Source organism: Microcebus murinus, chromosome 2 (genome assembly GCF_040939455.1).
Source record: "Microcebus murinus isolate Inina chromosome 2, M.murinus_Inina_mat1.0, whole genome shotgun sequence".
Lineage (NCBI taxonomy): Eukaryota > Metazoa > Chordata > Mammalia > Primates > Cheirogaleidae > Microcebus > Microcebus murinus.
In genome coordinates this window covers 52206721-52231388 of record NC_134105.1, presented here as the reverse complement: position 1 = coordinate 52231388, position 24668 = coordinate 52206721, and the positions used below count along the sequence as shown (strand labels likewise).

The 24668-nt window shown below is 38.6% G+C and overlaps 1 protein-coding gene across 20 annotated transcripts in view; it reads right to left on the bottom strand.

Annotated features, from left to right (window-relative positions):
- The window catches only part of SGIP1 (SH3GL interacting endocytic adaptor 1), a 195237-nt gene that overhangs the window by 45483 nt on the left and 125086 nt on the right, over positions 1–24668 (bottom strand). For 4 of the 20 annotated variants that reach the window (XM_075999126.1, XM_075999124.1, XM_075999128.1 and 1 more), the window contains 6 exons: positions 22767–22859; positions 20074–20148; positions 17381–17881; positions 10657–10784; positions 9372–9498; positions 5069–5134 (listed from right to left, as the gene is read on the bottom strand). In XM_075999126.1, coding sequence (XP_075855241.1) covers positions 5069–5134; positions 9372–9498; positions 10657–10784; positions 17381–17881; positions 20074–20148; positions 22767–22859 — 990 coding nt within the window. Of the gene's footprint in view, positions 1–4073; positions 4134–5068; positions 5135–9371; positions 9499–10656; positions 10785–17380; positions 17882–20073; positions 20149–22766; positions 22860–24668 lie in introns of all 20 variants that reach the window. The other 16 variants (XM_075999127.1, XM_075999154.1, XM_075999169.1 and 13 more) reach the window with 6 other exon arrangements.

Genomic DNA, 24668 nt, shown 5'->3' with positions numbered 1-24668 from the left:
TCTATTTTTTTTTTGTAAAATTAATTACCATCTCCATACTCTATATGTTACTTACTTATCTTATTTTTAACCTTCCACATTAGAAGGTTAACATAAACTCCGTGGTGACAGGGATGTTTTCTGTTTTGTTCACTACCAGGGAGTTCTCAGAAGAGTGCTAGCATATGGTAGGCACGCAATAAATAGTTTTTGAATGAAAGAGTCATTGCTCAATTATAGTCTTCGGTATACGAAAAGGGTGGCGAATCGTTTGTTATGAAATAGCCAAAAATGACACTTGCCGGTGGGAACCCTTGCCAGGGTGTGGTCGGAGGTGCGAATTACTGAGCAGAGTGGAGAGAAAGGTTGTTGGAGCTGAAGTCAAGAGGCCCTGGAGCCAGGGTGTTGGATGGGTCAGGCACATAGAATCTGTGCCATGGGATGATGCTGGGAAGTGACATGGAGCAGAGGACACCAAGAAAGCTGCCAGCATCTCTAAGCCTGCAGATAAATGCAGAGGAATGCTCTGACTTGCTAACTACAGTAACAAGCAGAGAGGGTGGAATTATCAGATGGCTGCTCTTCACGGTCAGGGAGAGTTCGGAAGTGGAATAGGGAGCTGGGAGAATCCAAACTCTTCCTCCTAGTCCCGTGCCATATGGCCCACAGAAGATTGAAGAACTCCCCGAGGACAGTGCTACGGAAGTGACGGTCCCTGGACAGGGCTGGGATTCCATCAAGGGAATGGGTGGGCGAGTACAGCAGAGAGACGGAAACTGTAGAGAACTGCGTTGCTCCGGCTGTGACATCCCCATGAGAATGACGGAGGAAGAGCAGTAATCAGGAGCACAGAGCTATTTGGAGATGAGGGTGTGCAAGAGATCAGAGACAGTGAACAGATGCTAGAGGTGATATTCTGACACAAGGTCACCCATGGACTTATGATAGCAGGGGCTCTTTTTCTTCACCACCACATACACGATGGTTTTGTAGTCAAGCAAGCTAACCAAGGAAAGGAATAGTACATTTCTAGAAACATCGTGATGTTAAAACACTCAAGGGAATTGTTCAAAAATCTAACAGTCACGTCTTTTATTTGTCATGGAAATATCTTGCCCTTCCACCTCAAAAGAATATTTGATATTAATAGCTTCAGTAGGATACACTCTTGGATGAATTTAAGAAGTCATTACCACTTGTAACCTTTACATTTTTTAAAGCCCAACTTAAAATAAATAGGTTGAAATTTCAGTGAAGCTGCTTGTAAAACTAAAAACTTTATATTCAGGAAAACTTTAGGACTCTTGTGAGTTAGAACCAGTCTAACACTTTTCTATCTCTCTTGTTAAATTAAATTGGGAAGTGTGAAGCACTTCATGTGAAGCACTTCCAAATAACTCAGAAGCCAATGTTCACTTCCTGCTTGACTGATTGGTCAGTGGCTCAAACTTTGACTGAGTGACTCTGATGCTTAAAGCATTGTAAGAACAAGACAATGAATGAGGTGGGGCAGGATTTTGAACACTATAAAGACACTATTTAGAAGTCAATAAATAATGGAAAAACTATTTGGAGCAGGTGAGTATTTTGACATGAGAGTCTTTTGTAGTCTTCTACAGTCCGTGAATGAAGAATTGAACATATTAATATTAATGATAACAAATGTGGGCAAAACCAGAGTGTCCTAGAAGAATATGTTAGAAGTGCTTTTCAATAGCATATGTTGAATGAAAGTCTTTTTGGAATATACAGATTTATGTGGGGGCACTGTCCTCCAGATAAATTAAAATGTCATCATTTCTGTGTCATCATCACAGTAGATAATAAAAAAAATTCCTTCTAAGTTGTGCTAGCTAAAAATACCTGAGGCTAATGTATATAAATGATGAAAACAAAACTTTCTCCATTCTGAAAGCATAGTCATTCTTGCTCAGGTGGCAAGGTGTCATTTTTAGTTTCTCCTTAGGCTTCCCTCGAAGTGCATTTTAGTATACTTTTATCCGTGGATGTGTTTCTTGGTGAGATATACAGGGGCACATACATTCATGATATGGCTGTTCACATATCCCCTCAGGAAGCCTCACCTATACTTCTCAAACTTGAACAAAGTCCAAGATGAAGATAACATTATCTTAGGAGACTCCAATTAATATATATTAAAACTTTTTCTTGCATGACTTCTCTTGGCCCAAATTAAGATGCTTAAGGACTTGGGCCTTACTAATTAGAATGGTCATGTTGTAAACTTGGGATACCCCAAAAATCTACTAGCAAATATTGTATTTTTATAAAATATGATATGTTATTCCACACATGTATTAAATGCTTATGTTTGACTGATAATATATATCTTTAAAAACAACCAAAATTATCTTTAGACTGGTATCTTCAAAAAAATATTTCTCTCACTGTAAAAATAAAGAGACCCACAGTAAAACCTAAGCATACGAGCCAATACACACTCTAGCCAAAACAAACAGCAACAACAAAAAAACTGTTACAGTTATTTTTTATGAAGCCCCAGACAATTATTTGAGGGTTTCCATAGTGTCTTGCTTAATTTCCTGGTTAAAAGAGGGTAAACTACAGCTTCTGATGTGGCCAGATGGAACCAGCGAAAGGGCTCTATGGATATAGGTATTTGGTACACTTCAGGATTACCAACCTATTCAACTGCAGCTGCCGCTTCTGGGATGTGCTGATTAATATCAAGATGCCTGGACAATTTTTTATTCCATCTGATTCAAAAAGAAAGTTCAGGAAGTCACAAGTTTGTGGATTTTGTATCTTTGTTATTACAAAATCAATGATCTGAGGCAATGAAGGCTTTGATATCATGTGCAGAATACACATCCTCTCCTAAAGACTGCCTATCCACCTGTCTTCTAGCCAAGCCAGGACAAGACATCAGGATATTTGGAGAATCTGAATTCAGACCCTCTTTCCTGATGTTATCCAAGCTACTCTGAGCTAAGAACTTCTATCTCTAGGACCATCTTGCACACAAAGCTCACTGTTGAGAGAAAAAAGTCACAACCATACAGACTACATATGTGTATCAGCCACCTGATTTTAAAAATTGCGTTAAAACACATACTCAAATTAGGAAAATTCCTTTTGTTGCCATGAAACATAAAGACAAGTTCAATATTTAGATTCGATTCTAGAGTAGAATATTTTTTGCCTTACTTTTGATTGCAGGGTAAATTTAGCTACTTAAAATCCTAGAAAGTAGGAGTTTATGTGGTAAATCTTAATATGTAAGGTGGCCTATTAATTAAGTTAATAGGCCACCAATAATTACTTAACTTTTCCCCCACCATTAGTTCAAAAGTGCCATTTTATCAAATGCCTGGCCTGTCAAGATGATTTAGAATTTAAATACAAAACAGAAGAATGCTAATCCTTAATGCAGAATATAACAAATTATCAAACATTGAGGTTAGATATTTGACATTATATTTATGTATATTTTCCTTAATCTTCTCAAAAGGCAAGTCCATCAATAGTTGCCCATTTTACTGCAGTCAGTCATTCCAATTGCAATTTCAGGAGATGCAGATCAAACTTATTAAAATGCTCCTTTTATTCTTTTCCCCATTTTTCTGATCTCCTATATAGCATTCTTTGGCATAAGAACATATATACATATTTACATTTTATAATAATAGAGGTTGTATCTGAAATATTAATTATCCGAAACAAAGTTAAATGCCAGTACTAACCAAAACTATCCTTTTATTTGTTGCATTGCATTTGCAGAAATGTTAGGAAAGAGCCCTGGTTGACAGAGTTAAGTTCCTTGGTTAAAAAAGGTGTGTTTTGTTTTGTTTTCAATTGACCACAGTTAATTATATAAACAATATTAACTGCAAATTAGCTTTAATTTTTTAAGATGAAAAATTGAAGATCACATACCAACCAAATTCATGTAATGTTTTCTTTAGTGTTTGATGTTTTCTAAGTAGCCATAGCATTTTCATATAGAAAGGGAGACCAGAACTTTTGAAGAGAGCTGGGATTTGGAAAAGCAGGCGGGGAGATAAGGATGAGGCGAATATAAATTAGAATCTGGTATGCTATGTACTACTTACCTTCAAAAGTCAAATAAAACTTTCCTCTGTCAAACCAAACGAGGGAAGGCTGTTCATTCTCTGTATGGCCAGGAGTTGAAGCGGGATGGGAAGGGTTAAGGAGAGGGAGAGAGAAGGACACAATGTGAGTTACAGAGCAGGTCATTAATCTCACTATGGGGAAGGGTGGAGGCACTGCATGCCACTAGCGTGCAGGAAAAAGGGAAGGCTGGCAGTCTATGTTTTGTTTTATTTTATTTTTAGTTCAGGAAACAGAAAGCAAAAGCAAAGCTATGGAGGCCTAAGGGAATGGGTACATGTTGCTGGTAGCTTGATACTTGGTGCTTGTATGCATGGAGCAGAAGTCTTCCTGGCCATGCAGGGGCGTCAGCATATTTTAACTGCACTAATTTGGGCAAACTGTTATTCAGCAATTGCTGTAACCATTTCATCTTCAATGTCATCTCCTTCTATGTTTCCAAAAAGATCAACTCAAAGTTATAGGTTGCACAAAACAACTAGCTTAGGTTTTAAATGACAACAGCATTGCATATCAATTTAAAGGTCATGGAAGATGTCCTATATCTTCCATTCCCTCCCCTGGAATCACCTTAGGTATTCAGATACAAAACACCCTTTACCTATGTACCAAAGAGAAAACAAGATTACTAATGGTGCTCTATTATTTTTTAAATTAAAAAGCAGTGACCAGACATGTAATTCTGAGCAGTTAAATTATTTCTTACTTTGTAAATTCACAAAGCAATAGCATCTCACCTTTTTCGAACCTTTTCACTGAGAAACTGTCATGCAACCTGCTGCTTTTTAATATATTCACTTAAAATATTTCAGAGGCATGAGTTCCACGATGAACAGTAAATACACAGGGTGCATCTGAGAGGCACTGGACACTCATGAGGTGAAGAGCATGTCCATGAAGTTTACAGCATTCAGATGGATAATGGCTTGGATTTTTGAAATCTAGGTATCTAGAGATCACTCGGCTAGCACCATACCTGCAGGCGTTTCACAGCGCCTTTCAAACGAGGGCAGTTTGTCATAAAAAACATCATCTTCTGACACTACGAACCAAAGAAACATAAAGGAATGGAAAACAAAAACACAAATACAAATCCCAAATGAAATCAAGCAGCACACTTTACTGATTGAAACACAGAAATGGTTGTAATGGAAAAAAGAAACAAAACTTAAAGACACTGGAGTCATGTAAGATATAAAAAAGTGATGTGCTTATTTTATGATGGTTCTATGAGAAGAAAGTAAAATTAAAAAAAAAAAAAAAACAACACCAGGTTTCTGGCATCTGTGAATTTTGCTGAAGTCAGCTCCAGGGAAGAAGTCACGCCCCACCTTCTCAGGAGTTGCTAAAGCCACTGTCATTAATAATTGACTTATGCGAGTGTATTTCACTTCAACACAATTCTCAAGTGGCCAGACATATGTCCATCAACAAGGACTCCTGACAGAGCCCTGGGAGCTCAATGGGGTCACCCAGCATGCTCCTTCCTCCCATAGGCAAAAAGATGCTCTTAATGTGACCATAAAAAAGCAACAGTATAAATCCAAGGTCCCTGCATGAACTATCCCATTTTAGCCACATCAATATCCAAAGCCAATTTGCCTTGCACTTGCCTTTGATAGCTATGGACTGCTCATTTTGAACAGCATTATTGTAATTTCATTTTTGGCCACGGTATCCAGCTGTGGCTAAATGTCTTTGTACATTGGTCACAACATCGTGAATTGCTGCTCTGGACTTCAGCTGTTTCAGTTCTTTACAAGGTCTTGCTTTTCACCAACCAACAAATGCAAGTCATTGGGATTTTTACTCCATGTGATTAAAACAAAGGTACTGAATGTCACAGGTCTCTAGGGTATTATTACAACAATTTTCAATAGAAAATTGAATATAATCTGTACAAAGACCAGTAAGGAAGAATCCTATCTACAATATAGAGAATATAAGGAAATTGATGACAGTATAAAATATTCCAAAAACAGTAATGTTCTTTGAAAAACAGAAAATTAGCTTGCCTCCTTAGGGAGTAAGGCAGGGAAACTCCTTTTTTTGGGTCAGTTTTTAAGGTTGTAGGATATAGCCTGTTAATCACAGTTTTTATTATATATGTGGCTTTTTTGGTGCCTAGAATAAGTTAATGCAACTCCTATAACATCTATGGGAGTACTAGAGACAGGCCTTTCCAGTAAAATAGCATAAGGAGGGGAAAAAAGAGACTAAAATAAAATGTGGGAATTTTTTCTTGAGATCTGGAATACCCACCTCTGAAGGCCTTTTTGTACAGCACAATTAGCACTAATACAGATATGCTTTAGAAAGCTTGTACAATTTAGAATTGCAATCCAGCTTGGAAAGAAAAAGGCTTAGAGGACATATTTTATGTTTTAGGTGCTATTGTTCTACTACTAGATACAAATAATTTTTACTGAAAGTTTTGAACCAAAAGGAACACAGCATCAAAACCTATCTGATGCATCCTTCGGTGCCCATAAATGATTACTTTTCATTCATTACAGATTCCTGGGTTGTTAAAGATACAACTTAAAATGCATAATTAGCAGGGAAGGAATATAATTAACAGTGAAGAAAAATTGTTTTTATGGTGGTCTTTTTGCAGTGGGTTCTATGGAAGATTTTGCAAACATTAAAAAAAACTACTATCACCCATAGAAATAAAAAAACAAGTAACAAAAATGTTGAGGAGTTTGTTTCTTATAATAGAATAACTATAAACATTTTCCCTATCTCCATAATATTAATAGGATTTTCTCCCAAGTCATATAATACAAGGTCCTGTGAGAGTCTTCGAGTGTAAAAAGAGTTTGCTGTATTTCATTGATTCTAAAATGTGCGCTTTTTCACATTCTATCCTGTCTGAAATTAGGATGGTCTTATATTAATAATTACTGCGATAAGAAAATATTTCATCTTAGCTCAATTGGCACCTTTTCCCCCTTTCTTATTCATATATAAAATAATGGAGCATTTTTAAATCAAGGATGTCTTAAATTCAATAAAATGCAGTTGTGTAGGAGCTCTTCATTATTTGAGCGTGACAATCCACAGAAAATTGTCCTGTCAGCTGTGGCATCAGATTTACTACTTTATAATCACAGCTCTTATGAAAGATTTCATACCAAAGGCCTTTAGGGGCATTTTCTTATATGAATTGCTGTGTAGAAGGGTTCGACTTGCCCTTAAAAATTTAGTTCTTGAATTAGGATAAACTTGGCTCATTGGTTCCCATTATACATGCCCCAATTTCAGCTCAAGTGCCATAGGAAATGTCAAAAAAGTATTGTGGCAGTGGGAGGGAAACGTAGAGACATAAAGGCCCCTTGGTGTTGAACAGCCAAAGCACGTCCTCTGCAGCAGCAGAGGAACAGTGACACGCAAGAAACTGCGGGATAGTCATTTGACAGTGTATTTACTTTATAGACAAGTGGCTGTCAGGCGACCCACAGCAGGAGGAAATACAGAACAGGGGAGTGAGGAATTCAGCAGGAAGATGAAAACCAAATAAAAAGAGCAAAACCAAACAGATTAAATCAGTATGCTCCTCAGCCATGGAGCAATGTGACTATCTTCTTATGTGGCTATTTTTTTTTTTAAGCCCTCTGTGGTTCATCTTGAAAGAAAATATACCAGATGTGTTAAGAATCAAAGTTGCTGGCCAGGATTTGAGATTTCTACAGCAGGGAGTACAGAAACACATTGTATAAAACATGGACACAGTTTAAATTCCCTGTGTGTGCAATTTTCTCTATGAATTACAGTGAGTTGAAAGAACATGTTAGATGGTTCACCTGAGGTCACTTGGGCTCCACTTTTTGAGTGACAATTCACTCTTACTTTCCTCTCTGATCAACAAGGGAAACCAAATGGAGTGGGTGAAACAAACAATCTTGAGAAAACAAAACAGAGTAGGGGGGATGGCTCTCACAATCAAGGTGTATTAAAGAGATGGAGCTAAAAAATAACTGTTACACATAAAAAAAAAACAAGCAAATAAATGAGAGAGAAATGAGCTAATAGCCAATGGGAGAGATAGGAAACCCCAAATTGCCTCAATTGATGCAAAGAATAAATATGACTATACAAATAATGTTAAATATATCTGTTAATAAATCCCATCAAACTGGATAACTGGCTATATTTTTACCAAATTTGAAGGGTTCTTGTTGGGATGGTCTGATTAAAAATATAAAGCACGTGACATAGTTGAAATTCCCTTTGGGGACCCTTAAGAAGCACTCTGGGAAAGTACTCAATTCTTTCTCCAGAATAGCTTAAGGCTTTAATCAAACTACTTCTCACATGGGGAGCTCTGCAGTTTGCTCTTCTGTAAGTAGCAGCAAGAATTTATTTAGCTTTGGGTAATGGTTGTCCCAAACAATGCAGGATGGGTCAGCTGGTTTATAACATGGAAGAATTGGAGGGGAGTTCAGATAAGGGAAGACAATGGGGAGTGGGGTCACATGGGGAAAATGGAATGGGAGAGCCGGAGGTCAGAGACAGCAGCGAAAGTGAGAGACGCAGCAGGAGCCCATGGGAGGTAGGAGAAGAGAGAGACCAGCCTCGGCAAGAGGGAAGCCGCTCCAGGCAAAATGAGGCATTTAAACCTGGGAAAACCAACCAGCTGGGCAGCCATTCTCAACTCTTCACTTTCATCACAGCATAGGGAAAGAGGTACAAAGGCATTTACTGAAAATGCCAGCAATGACTTATTTCTCTGGGAAAACTGACCACACATCACTGAAAAGCACTAGGAAAAAAATGTCAAAAAGTTTGCTCAAGTCCCACAATGCCAATGTGTATAACACTTGTCAACCTAAGGACAACCAGAAATGACAAAGCAAAATGAATGCTTCAAGAAAATAAAAGTTCTCAAATTTGTGACTTCTGATGTGGTACACAGAGTTTAAATACACATTTTCCCTCAGAGGAGACTCTTTTTATTATAAGAAATAAGATCTAAATCACAAGACCTTCCTTAGTGATTTCTTCTTTACTTTTTTTTGAATAGCTCTGTATGGAATAGCGTAAGAAAGTTCCTGTGAAACACAGGTGTTCACGTTCTTTTATTCATTTCTTTGCTTAGGTAAAGCACTTGGCCTCCTTTGCTGAGAAGGTGGTTTTAAAAGAAGAGTCAGGTGATAGTAGCAAAACACACAGCAAAACAATTTCAACCAGAAACGTAGGGAATTTGGGAATTTCAGATCATAAAAAATAGCCAGTCAAAACTACAAATGGATTAAAAGAGAGGAGATAACGTTTACCAACTGTGGGAGTGGTGGCTGCACTCAGGGAATTGGTTGACGATATTGAAGAAGTGCTCTCAGCCCGGGCTAAGGGTGCTATCGGAGGAGGGCTGGAAGAATGAATGGGAGGGCTAAAAGGTCTGGACTGTAGGGAGAAGAAAAGAGATGAAAAGTTAGATACACAGGTTGTAGTATTTTTGTTTCATATTTCTAACATCTCCCAGCCCTGGATATGACAACTCAGGTTCTTAAAGTAGAACAGATGACACCATTTTTACACTGAAATTAATTATACCTATACAGGAGCCTGTGAAACGGAGCTGGAGAAACTGTAAATAACATGCTAAACTCACTAGGTATGTTAGGCTTTGAAAAGCTGGGATCTATGACATGGTCAGCAGGTCCATTTTGGGGACTGTGAACTTTCCATGCCCTCAGGGACTAAGCAGGTAACACCATGTGAGAGCTCATACCTATCTAAAGATACGGAAATACAAAATAGTGTACTGTACTAGCCAAGCTAAATATCATGGACAGCATCAGTTTGTGATTCCTGTGTGCAGATGCCAAAGAAATTTACCTCCACCGCGAGTCTCTTAACTATTCACACAGAGGGGTTTCCACCTCTCAGCGTTAAAGCCCAATGCAAGAAACTTCTGCAAACGATCCATCACACCATCACCCTCCTCTTTATGGTGTGCCTACCACCAACAGCTTATCTGTATTCTGGGGACAGGAACCAGGACTTGCCCTCCCTTGGAGTTTTCTAAAAGCAGACTATTATTGGGAAACACTCTTTCTAAAGGATTTAAAACAGGGGTCCTCAAACTTTTTAAACAGGGGGCCAGTTCACTGTCCCTGAGACCGTTGGAGGGCTGGAATATAGTTTAAAAAAAACTATGAACAAATTCCTATGCACACTGGACATATCTTATTTTGAAGTAAAAAAAAAAAATGGGCAAAAACACCTGCATGTGGCCCACAGGCCATAGTTTGAGGATGCCTGATTTAAAACAATTGAAGATTACTATCTTCATTTGCATCCAACCCACTGTAGCAGACCTGAAGGCCCAACCATCCTATTCCTATCATTTCAGACCTTGACTTGAAAGATGCTAGAGATTTGAGGAGGGTTGAAACGTCCCGCAGTGACTGTCTTCCAGATGTCACCTGTAAGGGTTGCTTGCACAATTGCTGTAAATGCTTAGACCTGAAGTTGAGATGTCCCTTGTTAAGGCATTTTGAGCCTGTTGGTCACTCTCACCATCTGTTACCGGGCAAGCCAGGGCAGAGGGGAACATACCACATCTCCGACTCCAGGCTTTCCTGGAGGTAGCTTTGGCCGGGACGGAGGCCGGGGAGGAGGTGGAGGTGGAGTGGTACTGCTGCAAGGGACCAAAGGAGTGGCTGGTCGAGCAGGGGATGATGCACCTGAAAAACAAGCTGGTATTAAAAAAAGCTTGAAACTCATGTGGTCAAAGCACTATCAACATGGTACAATGCCAGTCCCAGACATTTGTTATTTCACCTGGGCAGTTACTATACTAAACACTGTAGCATATGTTTTTGTTTTTTTTTTTCTTTTTTTCAATAAAGAAAAAAAATCACTCAGTTGAACTATGGTTGATGGCAGAAGCTGAAGCCTATTGCCTTTTGTTGTCATGTGACACCCAGTGAAAGGTAAATCCTTTTACTATCCTTTATTACTCTGTGACAGAACGTAAATCCTTAAGACTCTTAGCTGGGTGGTAGTAGGTACTTTTCATTTTGATCATACACACACTAAACTGATGATAAATTTCTCTTGCTTTTTTCATGTATTTAGAATTTATGTCCAAGATGAAAATATGAGTGCTAACATTATCAATGTACCCAAACACTTGGTGGTAAAAGCAAAGGACAAAATATACAAAAGTAAATTAGATGTTGCATGAGTACTTTGTATTTAAAATCATTTTTCATTGCCCCCTTTCAACAAGGGTGCTCTTTTATTGTATTTAAAATCTTAATAACAGAAACACACTGAACTTAGAATATTTTATTTTGTGAAGGAGGCTACTTAGGAATCTGTCAACCTAGAGTATGCCCATGAAGATTTTTGTGATGCTTTTTGAAATAGCCTCTTGGATTTACTTTTCTGGCTGTCAATGACAAGCATATGAAACACAGAAGACACACAGAGGCTGGCATGCACACTGGTCAGCACACCAGTGGGATCTCTGGACTCAGGGGTCTGCCCACCTTCAGTCATATGTCTGGAATACGTGGGAAAAATACTTGGCTAAAAACTTTAAGAAAGTCAAATCAATATTCAAACAGTTCTTGTTCAGAAAAGTTCCAACGAATCCTGAGGTTTTGTCATTTTGTGTAGAAGAACAGGTATCAAATCATCCCCCCCACCAAATTCTAAGAAATCTTGCTCCAGGAAATACCTGTACTCTACCCCCACACCTGCCACCCCCTTGCCGCCTGTCCCCAACACACCCCAGAACTGTGATCTCTGGAGAGTGCTAGATCAGCACCTCAGTCTCCAGATTTTCAGGTTCTCAAAGAGCTTTGAAGTTGAGCACCAAAACCTACCATCTCAGAAATCTGCTCTGTTTTAGGAGAATCCCTGGGGGCCATCTTGGATTCTCTTGTTTAAATAATCTGAACTCCTGAGTGTGTTTCTCTGTGCTGTTTGTTCTAAGTGTAATCACATTAGAGCCAAACCCGACTCATTATTACCCCCACTCTCTCTCTACCTCCACCCATCTCCTCTACAGTGGGGAGTCCACATACTGCATTCCTACTTAACCATATTCTTACTTTTTATTTTATTGGGTCAGGGTCTATGCTAGGTCCTTGACATGTATTATCTTAGCCCCATGATAAGGTTTTAAGGTAGGTATTGTTAGAATCTCAATGGAAACAGAAACCCAGAGATATTCAGTAATTTGTCCAAGGTCATATAGCTCAAATAGTATGTATACCTCCAAAGTCCAAGCTTCTAAATACATTCTCTTGTAGCTTTAGATGGACTGTGATATGGAGCCCCACATTTTGCTTAAAGTCTGTTCTTGCATGGTTGGCCTGTACACATCTCTCTAAATATAAATGTTCTTAAGGTTTTGGCTAATCTTCTCTTAAAAACAAACAAACAAACAAAAAAACAGTATATGTTTTGACAGGCCCCACTACAAAGTTTTCTTCTGAGTATTACATTAGTAGATTTACAGCCAGGATGTTTTCAGAAGACAGAAGTAACAGCATAGAGATAGGAAATAAGCCTCTAAACAGCAAAGTCTTAAGAAGTTTCATGAAGCTTCTTTTGGTGGGGTGGGGGTGTTTTATTTAGCTTTGGGAAAAGCACACAGTAGGAATGATCCAAAGTGTCTATCTATAGGTCTGTTTTCAAGAAATAGGCTTCTGAGTCAATCTCAGGAAAAGGCCAGCTGTTTATCCTTTCCCTACATGTTCCAGAAAACAAATTTAAAAAACTCCTTTCAGTCATGCTTGGGAAAGTGCTAAGGGGTTGTTATCAAGGTGGTGTGGAATATTGGAAAGCATAAACACACTGGCAGAGGATCTGAGTTCTGGCCCTGCTCGCCTCTTACTTGCTGTGAGAGCTTAATCTCTCCCTGAGCCTCAGCCACCTTGTTTGAGAAAACGAGACATTGTTTCTACCTTACAAGGTAATTGTAACACTCAAAATTAAAAATGCTTATGGAAGTGTTTACTATGTAAAATGCTACACAAATAGAAGGCGACAGATGTTGCTGTTGATGATAAACACTGTGTCTTTTGATACAAATACAACTAAAAAGTAAAGAAAAAATGTTAATTGTTTAATTGAAAGGTTGTTTTCTGTTTCCTTTACCGACTCCATTTAAATAAATGTTTCTTTACTAAATTGAGTAATTGATTTATTGTGCAGTTAGAAAGACACCAAGAGAGTATGTAAGAAGCAAAAGGACATTTCACTTAAAACCCTGCTTGACAGAGCCCTGAGGCTCAGCCGAGGAGACCCAGGGCCTGAGGAGTATTTTACAACTGAACTAAGGCTTCACCTGCTTTTGTGAGATTACCCAATTGTTTCATGTTTTAAGAGTGTAGATGGTTATGATTCCTACATCTTTATCCTCACTCTTCAATTTTCAATTTTGCTTTCATTCCCCCTCAAGCAGTGTTTATTTGCAAAAACAAAGCTGGGATGTAAATTGGACAACACCACTGTGGAAGATTTAACTTTAAAAATCACATGTACATTAGGTTTTGTGAGTTAAAAAAAAGTTGGCAACTATTGATATGCTCTCAATCCATTTGCTGTTCTCAACCTGCAGTTTCATTGTAGTTTCTTTGGTCACTCCTGATCACATATCTACAGCCTCAACTTGCATTTCTCTTTTCATGTGTTGTGTGTGTGTGTGTGTGTGGGGGGGGTGGCAGTGAAGGTGGCTGGGGACGTGTGACAAAGCACAGGACTTGGAATCCAACAGATCTGGGGCCAGATCCTGGCTCTGCTACTTATTAGCTTTGTGACCATGGCCAAGTTACCTCTTTGAGCTTCAGTTTCCTTGTCTGCAAAATGAAGCCAATAATACCATGATGCTGCTAGGAGAATCAAATGAATTAAAATATACGCACTTTGAGGTATGTATAGAACTAAACAACCTTTCCCAAATTGTGTTTCTTCAAATACAGTCATAGCATTTCTTTGAAAAAAGTACTAAATATGTATGTAAATGGTCATATATTATGTTTTTTTTATGATCAACACATTAAAAGTCTTAAAACAGTACCATCCAATAGAGCTTTCTGCAATGATGAAAATGTTCTACAACAGCATTGTCTAATGAGATAGTCACTAGCCACATGTGGCCATGGAGCACTTGAATTGTGGCTACTGTATCTAAGGAACTGATTTTTACATGAATTTTAAGTTATTACAATTAAAATTAAAATAACCACATGGGGCCAGTGACTCCTGTCTTAGACATTGCTGCTCTAAAAGACTTGTAGTTAAGAAATATATTTGGTTAATTCAATCCCTAGTAGCATAAGCTCATTTGTTTGTGGATGCATGTGTGTTTGGGTAAAATACCTTTTAATATTGTATTAGTTTTCTATGTTAAAAAATGTTGCACTGAACATTCTCTCTTTACTTACTCTTCTGTTTCTCTGGCCTCCAAACTTGCTGCAGGCCAATAAAACTCCTTTTCCCTCCTGTCCCCTGGCATACAATTCACATGGGAGAAGAAACAGCCTTTGCCAAGAATCGGAGTCTGCATTCCAATAAAGCACTGTTCTGGCCAAATTTATTTGGGGGTATTTATAACTTTTTGCCATAAGGAAATTAAAATTCTTGGAGCAAATTCTTAACTTCCAACTGTTTTTCAACAGCAGGTAACTCTTTTGATTCACAAGGCTGTAGGTACTGTCTATACTTGGTCAGTGGCAGTCACCTTGCTGTGAATGAAATTTTAAAGTAAGCATAATGGTATCCAATTAAATAGGAAAAGTTAATTCCATCAGGCTATGTGTTATAAAAAGCAGATACAAAGAAGAGTTTCTAATCTTTAAAACATGAGACCATATCCTATTGTTTCATACAAAATTTACATTTCTGACAGTTTTGTGTATATCCCATCAATAAAAGATTAAGCAGAAAATAAACTTGGACTTAATTAAAGCGATAATGGGACAAAGTTTTATTTATTCATGGGCTACAGTGGCCCAGTTCAATCTTCCACTTAGAAATCCAATCCTTTAATACCAGCAAAGTATAGCTTTTTCCAGCTCAATTATTAAGAATCAATAGTCTTTACTGGTAACATTTTAAAAATAATTTTAAATAAGGGTACAGAAGCTAAACATTAAAACAATAGCAAAACTCTCAAAAGATTCCAGATTTAAAAAAAAAAAGACAAAAAACCAAAGCTCCTTTCTTCCTCACTAGATCAGTGGTCAATTCAATTAAACAAACGTCTCCCAGAGCCTTCGGAAAGGTGAAAGATGAAGCACAGATGAACACCAAAGCCACCTTTCCTCCCTGTGCCTGGCTAACCGTGTTCACTTTCAGAAGTGCATCCTAGCCCACCCCTGGAGGGAGGTGGGTATTCCCTGAAATGTTCTTTCAAAAGACTGAGAGCCTGGCCCGGGGGAGAGTGTCCTGCAGAGAACAATGGAGGCATGCCCATCTTCTACAAAGGACAATTAGATATTTTTTGCAGTCTGAAGGCTTTACACAGGGGCTCTTTATTATCTTTACAGCTGTGTATACTCAAAAGCACCCCCCTAAAAAGCAATAAAGGGATGGAGATGGGTGCTCCCTCTAGAATTAGAGAGGGGAGTGCAGATGAGTACATGTTGACAGAAGAATTTTGGTGTGCTGTTGATCAGTGGGTTCACCACTTATTCAGTATTGAAATAAGTTTGGAGTATTTTGTGACCAAACCTTACAACAGTGTCTGGAGAGAACAGTGGTTAAGAACAGAGGCTCAGGATCAGACACATCTGAGTATGAATGCTAAGTCTGTTATCTTTAGCTTGCAAACTTGGGCAAATTACTTAACATCCATGAACCTCAGTTTTTCCATCTATAAAGTGAGGAACATAACAGAATCTACCCCACAGGATTGTTGTGAGGATGAAATAGCATTCATAAAGCACTTGGCATGGTGCCCAGGACAAGAAACTATAGTCATTATAGGCAGAATAAAGACTGCCAAAGGTCCTATGGTAAAGACACTTGCTAATTTTATTTAATGCAATGTTTCCCAAACTTACTTGAGTATTAAATAGTCTTCCTTTTGGGGGGAGAGGAGGGCTGGGGGCACACCTAATGATATAAAACATGGTGTTGTGCCGGGTCCAGGTGAATTCCCAGCCCTCTCCTTGATTACCTTGGATGCTCTAACTTAAAAGCACCAGGGGCATTTGCAAACGCAGAGCAAGCACTGAAAGCACTCCATTGAAAGAGGCAGTAATGATGACTGAGTATTAGAATTCCTGTCTCTTTTTAGATCTAAGTACGTTACACTTGATTGTCTCTTTCAAAGAAAAATGAAAAATAACACATGGCACTCCCTGGAAGGTACCTAAACTGAACCCACATGCAAAGGAGGGAAGGTGCTAGAGGATCTTGCCACACAAATTTGAGCACCAGTGGAATAAATAGTATGGAAGAAGATACACTTGGAGGATCTTGATATTTCTTTAGTATGCATGGCAGGTGTTACCACCCTTTCATAATTAGAAAACACAGAATGAAACTTCAAATAAGGAAAACAAACAAACAAAAATAAAATTCAGTATCAGAATTGGCATAGAGAGTCCAAAATGGTACATTTCTGGTAGATTTTTCCATCACTTGTCACCATACTTAGAGTTGACCTCATAGCCTAATGAGCCTGTTGCAGGGTGAGATCAGAAAACGAGTTTGTCTTCAGTACTAGCTTGATTAGATTGGGAAGGCAATGTCAAATGCCACCCTTTTTTTTTCCTGTTCCCTAAAATCTCCTTTTCAAATCTTACATCTTTTTTTGTTTGTTTTTGCTAAAGAAATTAGAGGGGTTAACACAATTCTCCCCCAACTAAAAAAAAAAAAAAAGGAAAAAATAGAAAAAAAAAGGACCCCCTGCCGCACCATTGCCTATAAAATCTAGGATTCTTGTGATAGCATCTGAAAAGGAAATCAGACATTTAGCATGAAACTCACTCACTGTGAAATCTGTCTTTCTAGAACTTTCCTGAACTCCAAACGACATCACAGCTTTCTTTAAGAAACCTACGCTGTCTAACCGCAGGGTGGAAGGCAGGGCGCTCATAAGGGCTGGGAGTGCAAGGCAGGACACATCCACAGACTCAGACTATGACTGCGAGCATTGGAGGGACGAGGACATGCCGGGGCCCACGGGACACCCAGACCGAAGGAGGACGGCTGAAGCTCTAAAGCCAAGTGCCAGGCAGGAGGAGGGTGTTGCTCACACTGCAGCAGCCACGGCCATTCCCCATCACACGAAGCACAACCAAACAGTAAGACGTACCACTGGTGGTCCCCGTACCACTGCCCGAGCCAGGTCCGGGGGACGAGACCACAGTCCTGTAGGTGGGTGGTGGTGGGGGAGGTGGAGTTGCTCTCTGTCCCAACCCAAAATCTTTAGGAGATGAGATTGTTTCTAAGTAATCATCTTTAATGAAGGTCTGCTCAGCGACTTTCTTCTGGACTTCTTCTAAATTTAGCGGCGATGGTACATTGCGAGGAGGCCCAGGGGGCCCTGGGGGACCCGGGGGACCCGGGGGGCCAGGAGGGCCTGGAGCTGGGGAGCCAGCTGGGTTGTCTGCTGCAGCTGGTGGGGACACGACCTTTTCCCTTGGAGTCAACTCTGGAGTAACATGTTCCGGGGACGTATCAGAAAAATGGACCCACTTTTCTTCAGCATTAACAGCGACAGACTTGGGGGACAGCACTGGGCCAAAAATGCTGTCCAAGTCATTGATGGACGGTAGTTTTTCAATTTTGACCTCTGTGGCTGACTGTTCATTTCCTGTGGTTAGAGTAGTTGATTTTAAACTTTGACTTTTAAAATATCATTTGTATGGGGGTGGGGTGGGAGGGGTTAAGCAAAGCTGGTAGATATATAGCCTTGCGAGGTGCCGCAGTGGGCATACTTCATGGTATAAAAATATCTTATTGGATTAAGAGCTGGAGGTGAGGGGAGAGTTCCCCACCTCCACAATGTGAGCATCATTTTGTATGCTATTATTTTCTCTTTTACAAGCTGACCACAGCTAGCTACTTTTACCATCATTTAAGGGGCTGAGCATGATACCATTCTCAAAAGCTGCTCACAAGCACACAAAGCGTGATCATTTTGAGATGGCAGTGTTAGGTCCTCAAAAAACTACATATTTTGCAAAAATTGCAAATCCCAAAAGGGAAGTCACTTCTGAAAGTGAAGTGACTGGCCTACTAAAATACACATAACATAATATAAAAAGAATCGACAACTGAAAATCACCCTCATATTTTATAAAGATTGTCTACGCTAGTATATCCAATGAAAATGTTTGGTGAAGCTAATTATAATATCTGTTAATTTTAAAAAGTGATCATATTATATTCAGCTATATATCCTCTACCTTAAATACACCAGAAACACAGCACAAAGATTACTTAAAGAGATATCCCCACACAGATATTTACAAACACACACATATACACCCCACATTGAACACACACATAGGTTATCAAGGAGGCATTTGTTATTAGAACTGTTACATATATACCTGTTTAATAGGGAGGAAAACTATTAAAAACTTTGTAATTTCTTTTCTCAAGTCTAATCTGTTAACATCATAGTCATAACTATGATATATATCTCTCTGAAGTCATGATACAGAAAAGTCTCTGTTTTTCTTAAATGTTAGCATCAGTTATTCTTTTCAATACATATCAATAAGAGAAAAAAATTAAAAACTATCTTCTAAAATTATCTTCTATTTCATTGGCATAAAATACCTGATAACAACTGCAATGTGAGGAACTATATTTCTTTTAAAACTGAGGTTATTCATATATGAAATTGTTGCTAAATAACTGGAAGGCATGACCAGAGGACCCTTTACCTTTAAATAACCCTTGGGCTTTAAGAACCAGTTGAGTATTTCCATATTTCCATTTTGAAAGCAATTAACTTTCAAGGTTTCAAGGCTACAGATAAATGGGGTAGCACTTTGCACGGTTCACAGTATTTATAATTTTGTCACTGGTAGGTTTATTTATATCTAACATAATTTGTGGAAATACAAGGAACCGAAATGGCTTGAACTTGCAAACACCTTTACTTATGAAACTCTGGATGACTCTCTATTGGGTTTGAGTCAATATAAATTTCATAAATGACTATGTCTTGCCTTCACTTTTGTTGATAAATACTCTGTTCTGTAGCTATCAAACTCACCAGGCTGCATAAATAGCAAAGGACGAAGCTGCAATAGAATTCCAAAGATGATAAAGAACCATATACTAGGGGCCTATACACATAAAATAACTATTACTACTTTTGATTTGCTAATCCAATAAGACTTGGCAGATTATAAATTGTATGAATACGCAGCATTGATTTTTTAATAGAAAGTAAAGATGTGCCTTAGAAATTATCTGTCTAAAGGCATGCAGCAATTCCTTGCTATATTTCATAATCTTTACGTATCCCTTTGCCATGGGATAATAAATACTCAAATGACCACTGGAAAAAATATTCCCCACCATCAGTAGGATGCACACCCTGGGAACCATTTTATGCCTTTGTAGACTAGACAGTTTTAGTTTTAAAAGCAAAAGTTTTATTGGCTCTTGGAAAAATAAAAATTAGGCCTTGAGACTATTAATTTGTAAATCATTATAATGAGATCCAATGAAGTAAATGGTTAATTAAGCATGACTTTTCATATTGAGATCTTTTCCCTTTCCCTTTACAAGTAGATGCGGCCCTCATTCAATAAAATTACACCACGGAAAAATTAATTGACAAATTGTTATTTGTGTATTTTTTGCAAACCTGGGAGTGCTGCTTTAAAAATAAGCCCGCACAATACATTGTAAGGGAAGCAAAACTAAATGCCAACACTGTTATAATGTCTTAGTGTAGCCTGCAGTTTCCAACACATCAAGGGCTCATTGGTCCAGGGCCACTGTCAGCTACATCATCCCTGAACAGACAAAACTAAAGCTTACCTGGTCCAATGGTTAAAGGGGAGCCTGTTCGGGGTGGGGTAGCTGGTACATTTTTTGGAGGCAGTGGTGGAGGTGCTACGAAGAGATGAGAAGTCAAGCATTATTGATCATGCTCCTCCTAAGTTATACAATGCACTGTAGACAAGCAGGATTTGGGCTTTCATTTATATTCCTGCTCTTGGAAATGAAATGGCTGTTTTCATTTATATTCCTACTATTGGAAATGAAATAGCTAATGGTCTACATTTTTTTAAGTTCAAAATCAAAGGACTGAAGCTGGACTCATTCGGATTCTTCCATTTTACAAGACTACGAGTTTGTCAAAAGTTATTGTAATAACAATAACATCACCATTGTATCCATTTAAATATTATTCAACAAACCTCAGACAACAATGAAGTCCCACCTCCTTTGCTAGGAAGTAGAGACATAAGGTTGAATACAAATCACTTTTGCCCTCAAGGAATTTATGATGGACCTAATGGATAGCATGTTAACAGACAGTCACGGTCCAGGGTATGATAATGGAAATGATAAAAGGTTGGGGGAGCAGTGGAGGGGCTTTTAATCTAGTTAGGATATTGTTTTCTACATTGAGTCAAGAAAGAGTCTCAAAAGTATATTTCCTAAATTTTGATAAATATTTGAAAGTCAGAAGCAAAATGACTTGGCTTGAAGAATAACAGACAGATTCCTTTGGTACAAATTACAGCCAAACAAAATTCTGACATAAAGTATAGTATTATGGTCCCTCCCAAGAGATTCACCCTTCTGAACTGGACTTGAAATTTTGTGGGCAAAGTTTGGAATTAGTGTTTCAACAGGTATATTTCTTCTTCTTTCTTTAAATGTTTGCTTTCTTGTCGCTGACCCTATTTGGTAAATTCAAAGAGTTCACACTAATTTCATAAACCATCTGAAGTTCAGGTGTGAACCTGAATGTGGTTCCAACTTTTCATAACCTGAAAGCAGAGTGTGTAGGTGGGCACACAGCTGCAGGATTCTTGCCAATAGCCTCTACCTGCCTACATGAGGAAGAACCTCTTTCTGTCATTCCCCCCTCACCTTCACCCCTGCACATTTTGTTTATTGAGTTTTAGACAGCATCCTGTTCTTCCATGCAACAAGCATGACTCACAGCTCTCATCCTAAAGCCTAGGAATATATGGTTCCTGTAGTTCTTAAAGTACACCTAAAGTTGATCACATTTTTCCATGGAAGTTAAGAGTCAACCAAGGGCTCTGCTCCTGATTAAGAATCTCAGCAAAAAATTAATAAAGGTTATAATCAACAAAATATCATCAAACAAATAAAATAATATAAAAACCTAATAATCTAAAAATAGTAAATTTGTGCTGCAATCACAGAAAGAGCAGAATTACACAAGGCACATCAATCAAACAGCAGCCTCTACCGTGCTAAGTGTAACCACAGCGCATAAAACTCACAACTCTGTAATACCAATAGTTGGACTTAAAAGCGATACATCACCTATATAAACATTTTGTTTGTTTACATTTTTGCCATTTAGAAAGGGTTTTCTAGGAATAATTTGAATAGCTCAGGTCTGTAAAGAAAGCCTTTCAAGGATGTTAGAGCTTTTTTCCCAGTAGCGGAGAGAAATGTTTAAAATCATGCCACTGTGGTTTAAATCCCTTCAAAATACATCTTTCAATGGTCAGAAGTTAAAAAAAAGTCCTTGATAATGCTGGGTTTTCTATCCTGTTTAACGAGGGAAATATCCTTGGAAAGGCTGGATCACATGGATTTAGAGCAATAATATTTCCAATAAATAATCTCTTTGCCTTTGATTATGAATCCCCTTGGTTAATTCTTGTGATCATTTTTAGGTACCCAAAAGCAGAGCCCTGAGGATGCTGAACTGCAAAAAAGGTTAGTTGGTCTGTATGTGAACACTAAGGAGTAGAAATACACTCTGTGCCTCCCTCCTCCCCCAAAACCACCTTTTTCTGAAATCCAATCTCCCACGGGTATTTCAAAGAGTGTCTTCCAGGTGCATGCTTGCTATGTGTGGTATACTTAAAGGGGAATTCAATAATTTCCTAAGAAAGGTGGCCTGACCAAATGAGCAATCCGTTCAGACAGAACAGTCCATCGCACCCCAGGTGGAGGACTGTGTAGATCTTCAAGACCTCCCTCCCCAGCCACCTCGAGTGAGGTTGGGGGATTCTGGAATAAACAGGGCTGATGGTTGCTTTGACATAAATTGACCCTGATCTCCCTGCTATATTGCCCCATTTCTCTTGTTCTCCAATTGTCACTCTTTCTTCACACTGTGCCCTTTCTGTCTTGTGCAGCCTCAGATGTGCTGTAGGACTAGCAGAGACCACATCTGACTCATTCACCTCTGTGTTGTGTGATAGCCCAGTGCTTGGAACATAGCAGGTTCTTTAGCTCACTTGCTTCTCACTCTTACATATACATATTGAATAAATGAATGAATGGGCATGTGGGATGTTAGAAGAGGCTGTGATTCAAGATTAATAATTTTACTTTATTATTTTCTTCTTGCCTTGATAACCTGCTTGGACCATTAAACAACATCTCTTCTTAATATTCTAGAGTTCAAATGTTGCTTACGTAGACTTTGTAAGAGTTGCCTAATCTCACTGTGCAGACAGACAGTAAAATGAGTCACTTATTTTTCCAGACAGAGCAGACACATAACTTACTTCCAGTGGGAAAAGGCCTTGTTAACTTTGGCGACTCCATGCTTGGATTAATTGGTTGGCCTGAACCCCATATTTCAGGCTGATCTAAAAGAGCTGGAGATATAAAAAGAAAATTTCCCAGAGTGAGTTTAAAACACACACACACACAAAACCAATGCACACCTCCCCACCCCACCGGATTTTAGAACTTAAATGTCAATTTAAAGCTGAGCTTCACAAAATTATTTCCCTCTTGCCCTAGTACTGAAAAATTAATTTAAGAATGTGCTGCTTCTCATTTTTTTTTCATGCAGAGACTAGAAATAGAAGTGTGGTGTGCATGTGGGTGGGTGGGGTATCTGTGTGTACATATAGCTACATAAAAACTTTCAAAGTGAATCTAAATTTTCTTCCCAGTTGGTCACTTAAGGACATTCTTAGTATCAGTACACGTACTGGCTCCATTTCTGGTACTCATCGGAAAATCCAGGGATTAATCCCGTGGACATTTGTTTTGTTGTAAGTGGATTTATTTAAAGTCTGCTTTGAATATGCTTTACAACTGAAAATGCCTTGGTTCTATTCAATGGTTTCTATCTTTAAAGGATCTTACTGGGTCTTTAAATAAACATTTTACAGCATCACAAAGGGAAATTAGAATCAGAAAACAAACATGTGCTTAGACATCTAAAGTAATCAGTGCAATTAGGTTGGGGGCCTTAACACTTCTTCTCTTTCTTTTCTCTTCTTGTTCTGATTTTTAAAACTTGCTATGGTATCAGTGTAAACAGCTGGCTCTTCTCAGCACCTATCGTATGGCAGGGACTATGGAAGGACTGGTCTACTTCATCATGTCGTACAGCCCAGGCTGGGAGGTCAGGTGGGTGTGGATTTGAATCCAGCCTCTGAGCTTCCTATAGGTCCTTGGGCAAGTCACTTAAACTCTCTGAGCTTCCTTCCTTCAGCACATAGTGGAGATAATAATAGCAACCTCAAAGAGTTACAAAGAAGGGTGATTAAGGGAGGTAATGCATATCAATATAGTGTGCATAAAATGTCATAAAACATTTATCATAAAGCCAGTAGCTGTTATTATATATTTTAATCCACATACCACCACCATGTGGTTGCTATCAGTATCATTGTGGGAGAGGAAACTAAAAATTAGGATGGTTAAATAACTTGTCCGTGGTAAAAATAGAGGAGCTGGGATCTGACTCAGGCATACCTGACTCCAAAATATATATATATTTCCCCAGGCTTTTTCAACTAGTGATAGAAAAATCCATCAACTAGTGATAGAAAAATCCAGAGAAGTAAGGGTAAGTAGGTAAGAAAGGGAAGTGTGGGCAAAGAGCTAGTGTAGTGGGTGCAAATGTTGGAACTTTATTGAACTTCAAGGGCTGAAACCATCTAAAGAATAATCAAGCCAGTGTATGGACAAGTGCAGGAATGTATCTCTTCTCCACCACAAGCCTCAAAGATGGTTTTAGCTCTGCTTTTATTTTTAATGAAAGAAAACATTCTCCAAAGATATGACACAGGATTTTTTTTTTTCATGGATTTAATGTGGGACCCTGCCTTGATGTTTAAGAATGGTTTCTATTTTTTATATAAAGTTTCCATATAGCTATGGAATTGCTTAAATAGGCAGATACAGTTGCAAATTCCACCTCCAGTCATCATATAATTATGTCATTAATAGAGAGACAGATCATGGGTGACTTAATAAGACAACTGATAGCACTACTGCAAGGCCACCTTTACATAGGAATTCTAAGTTATGGACATTTCAATTGTTGTAGGAGTATTTAGGAATGTTCTTTGTGCATTTTTCTAACAAAATCATTGAAAATTTTCAGGTGTGGCTGACTGCTGGCTATCTCACAGAATCTGGTCTCCATTTCTTCTATAATAGCGGAG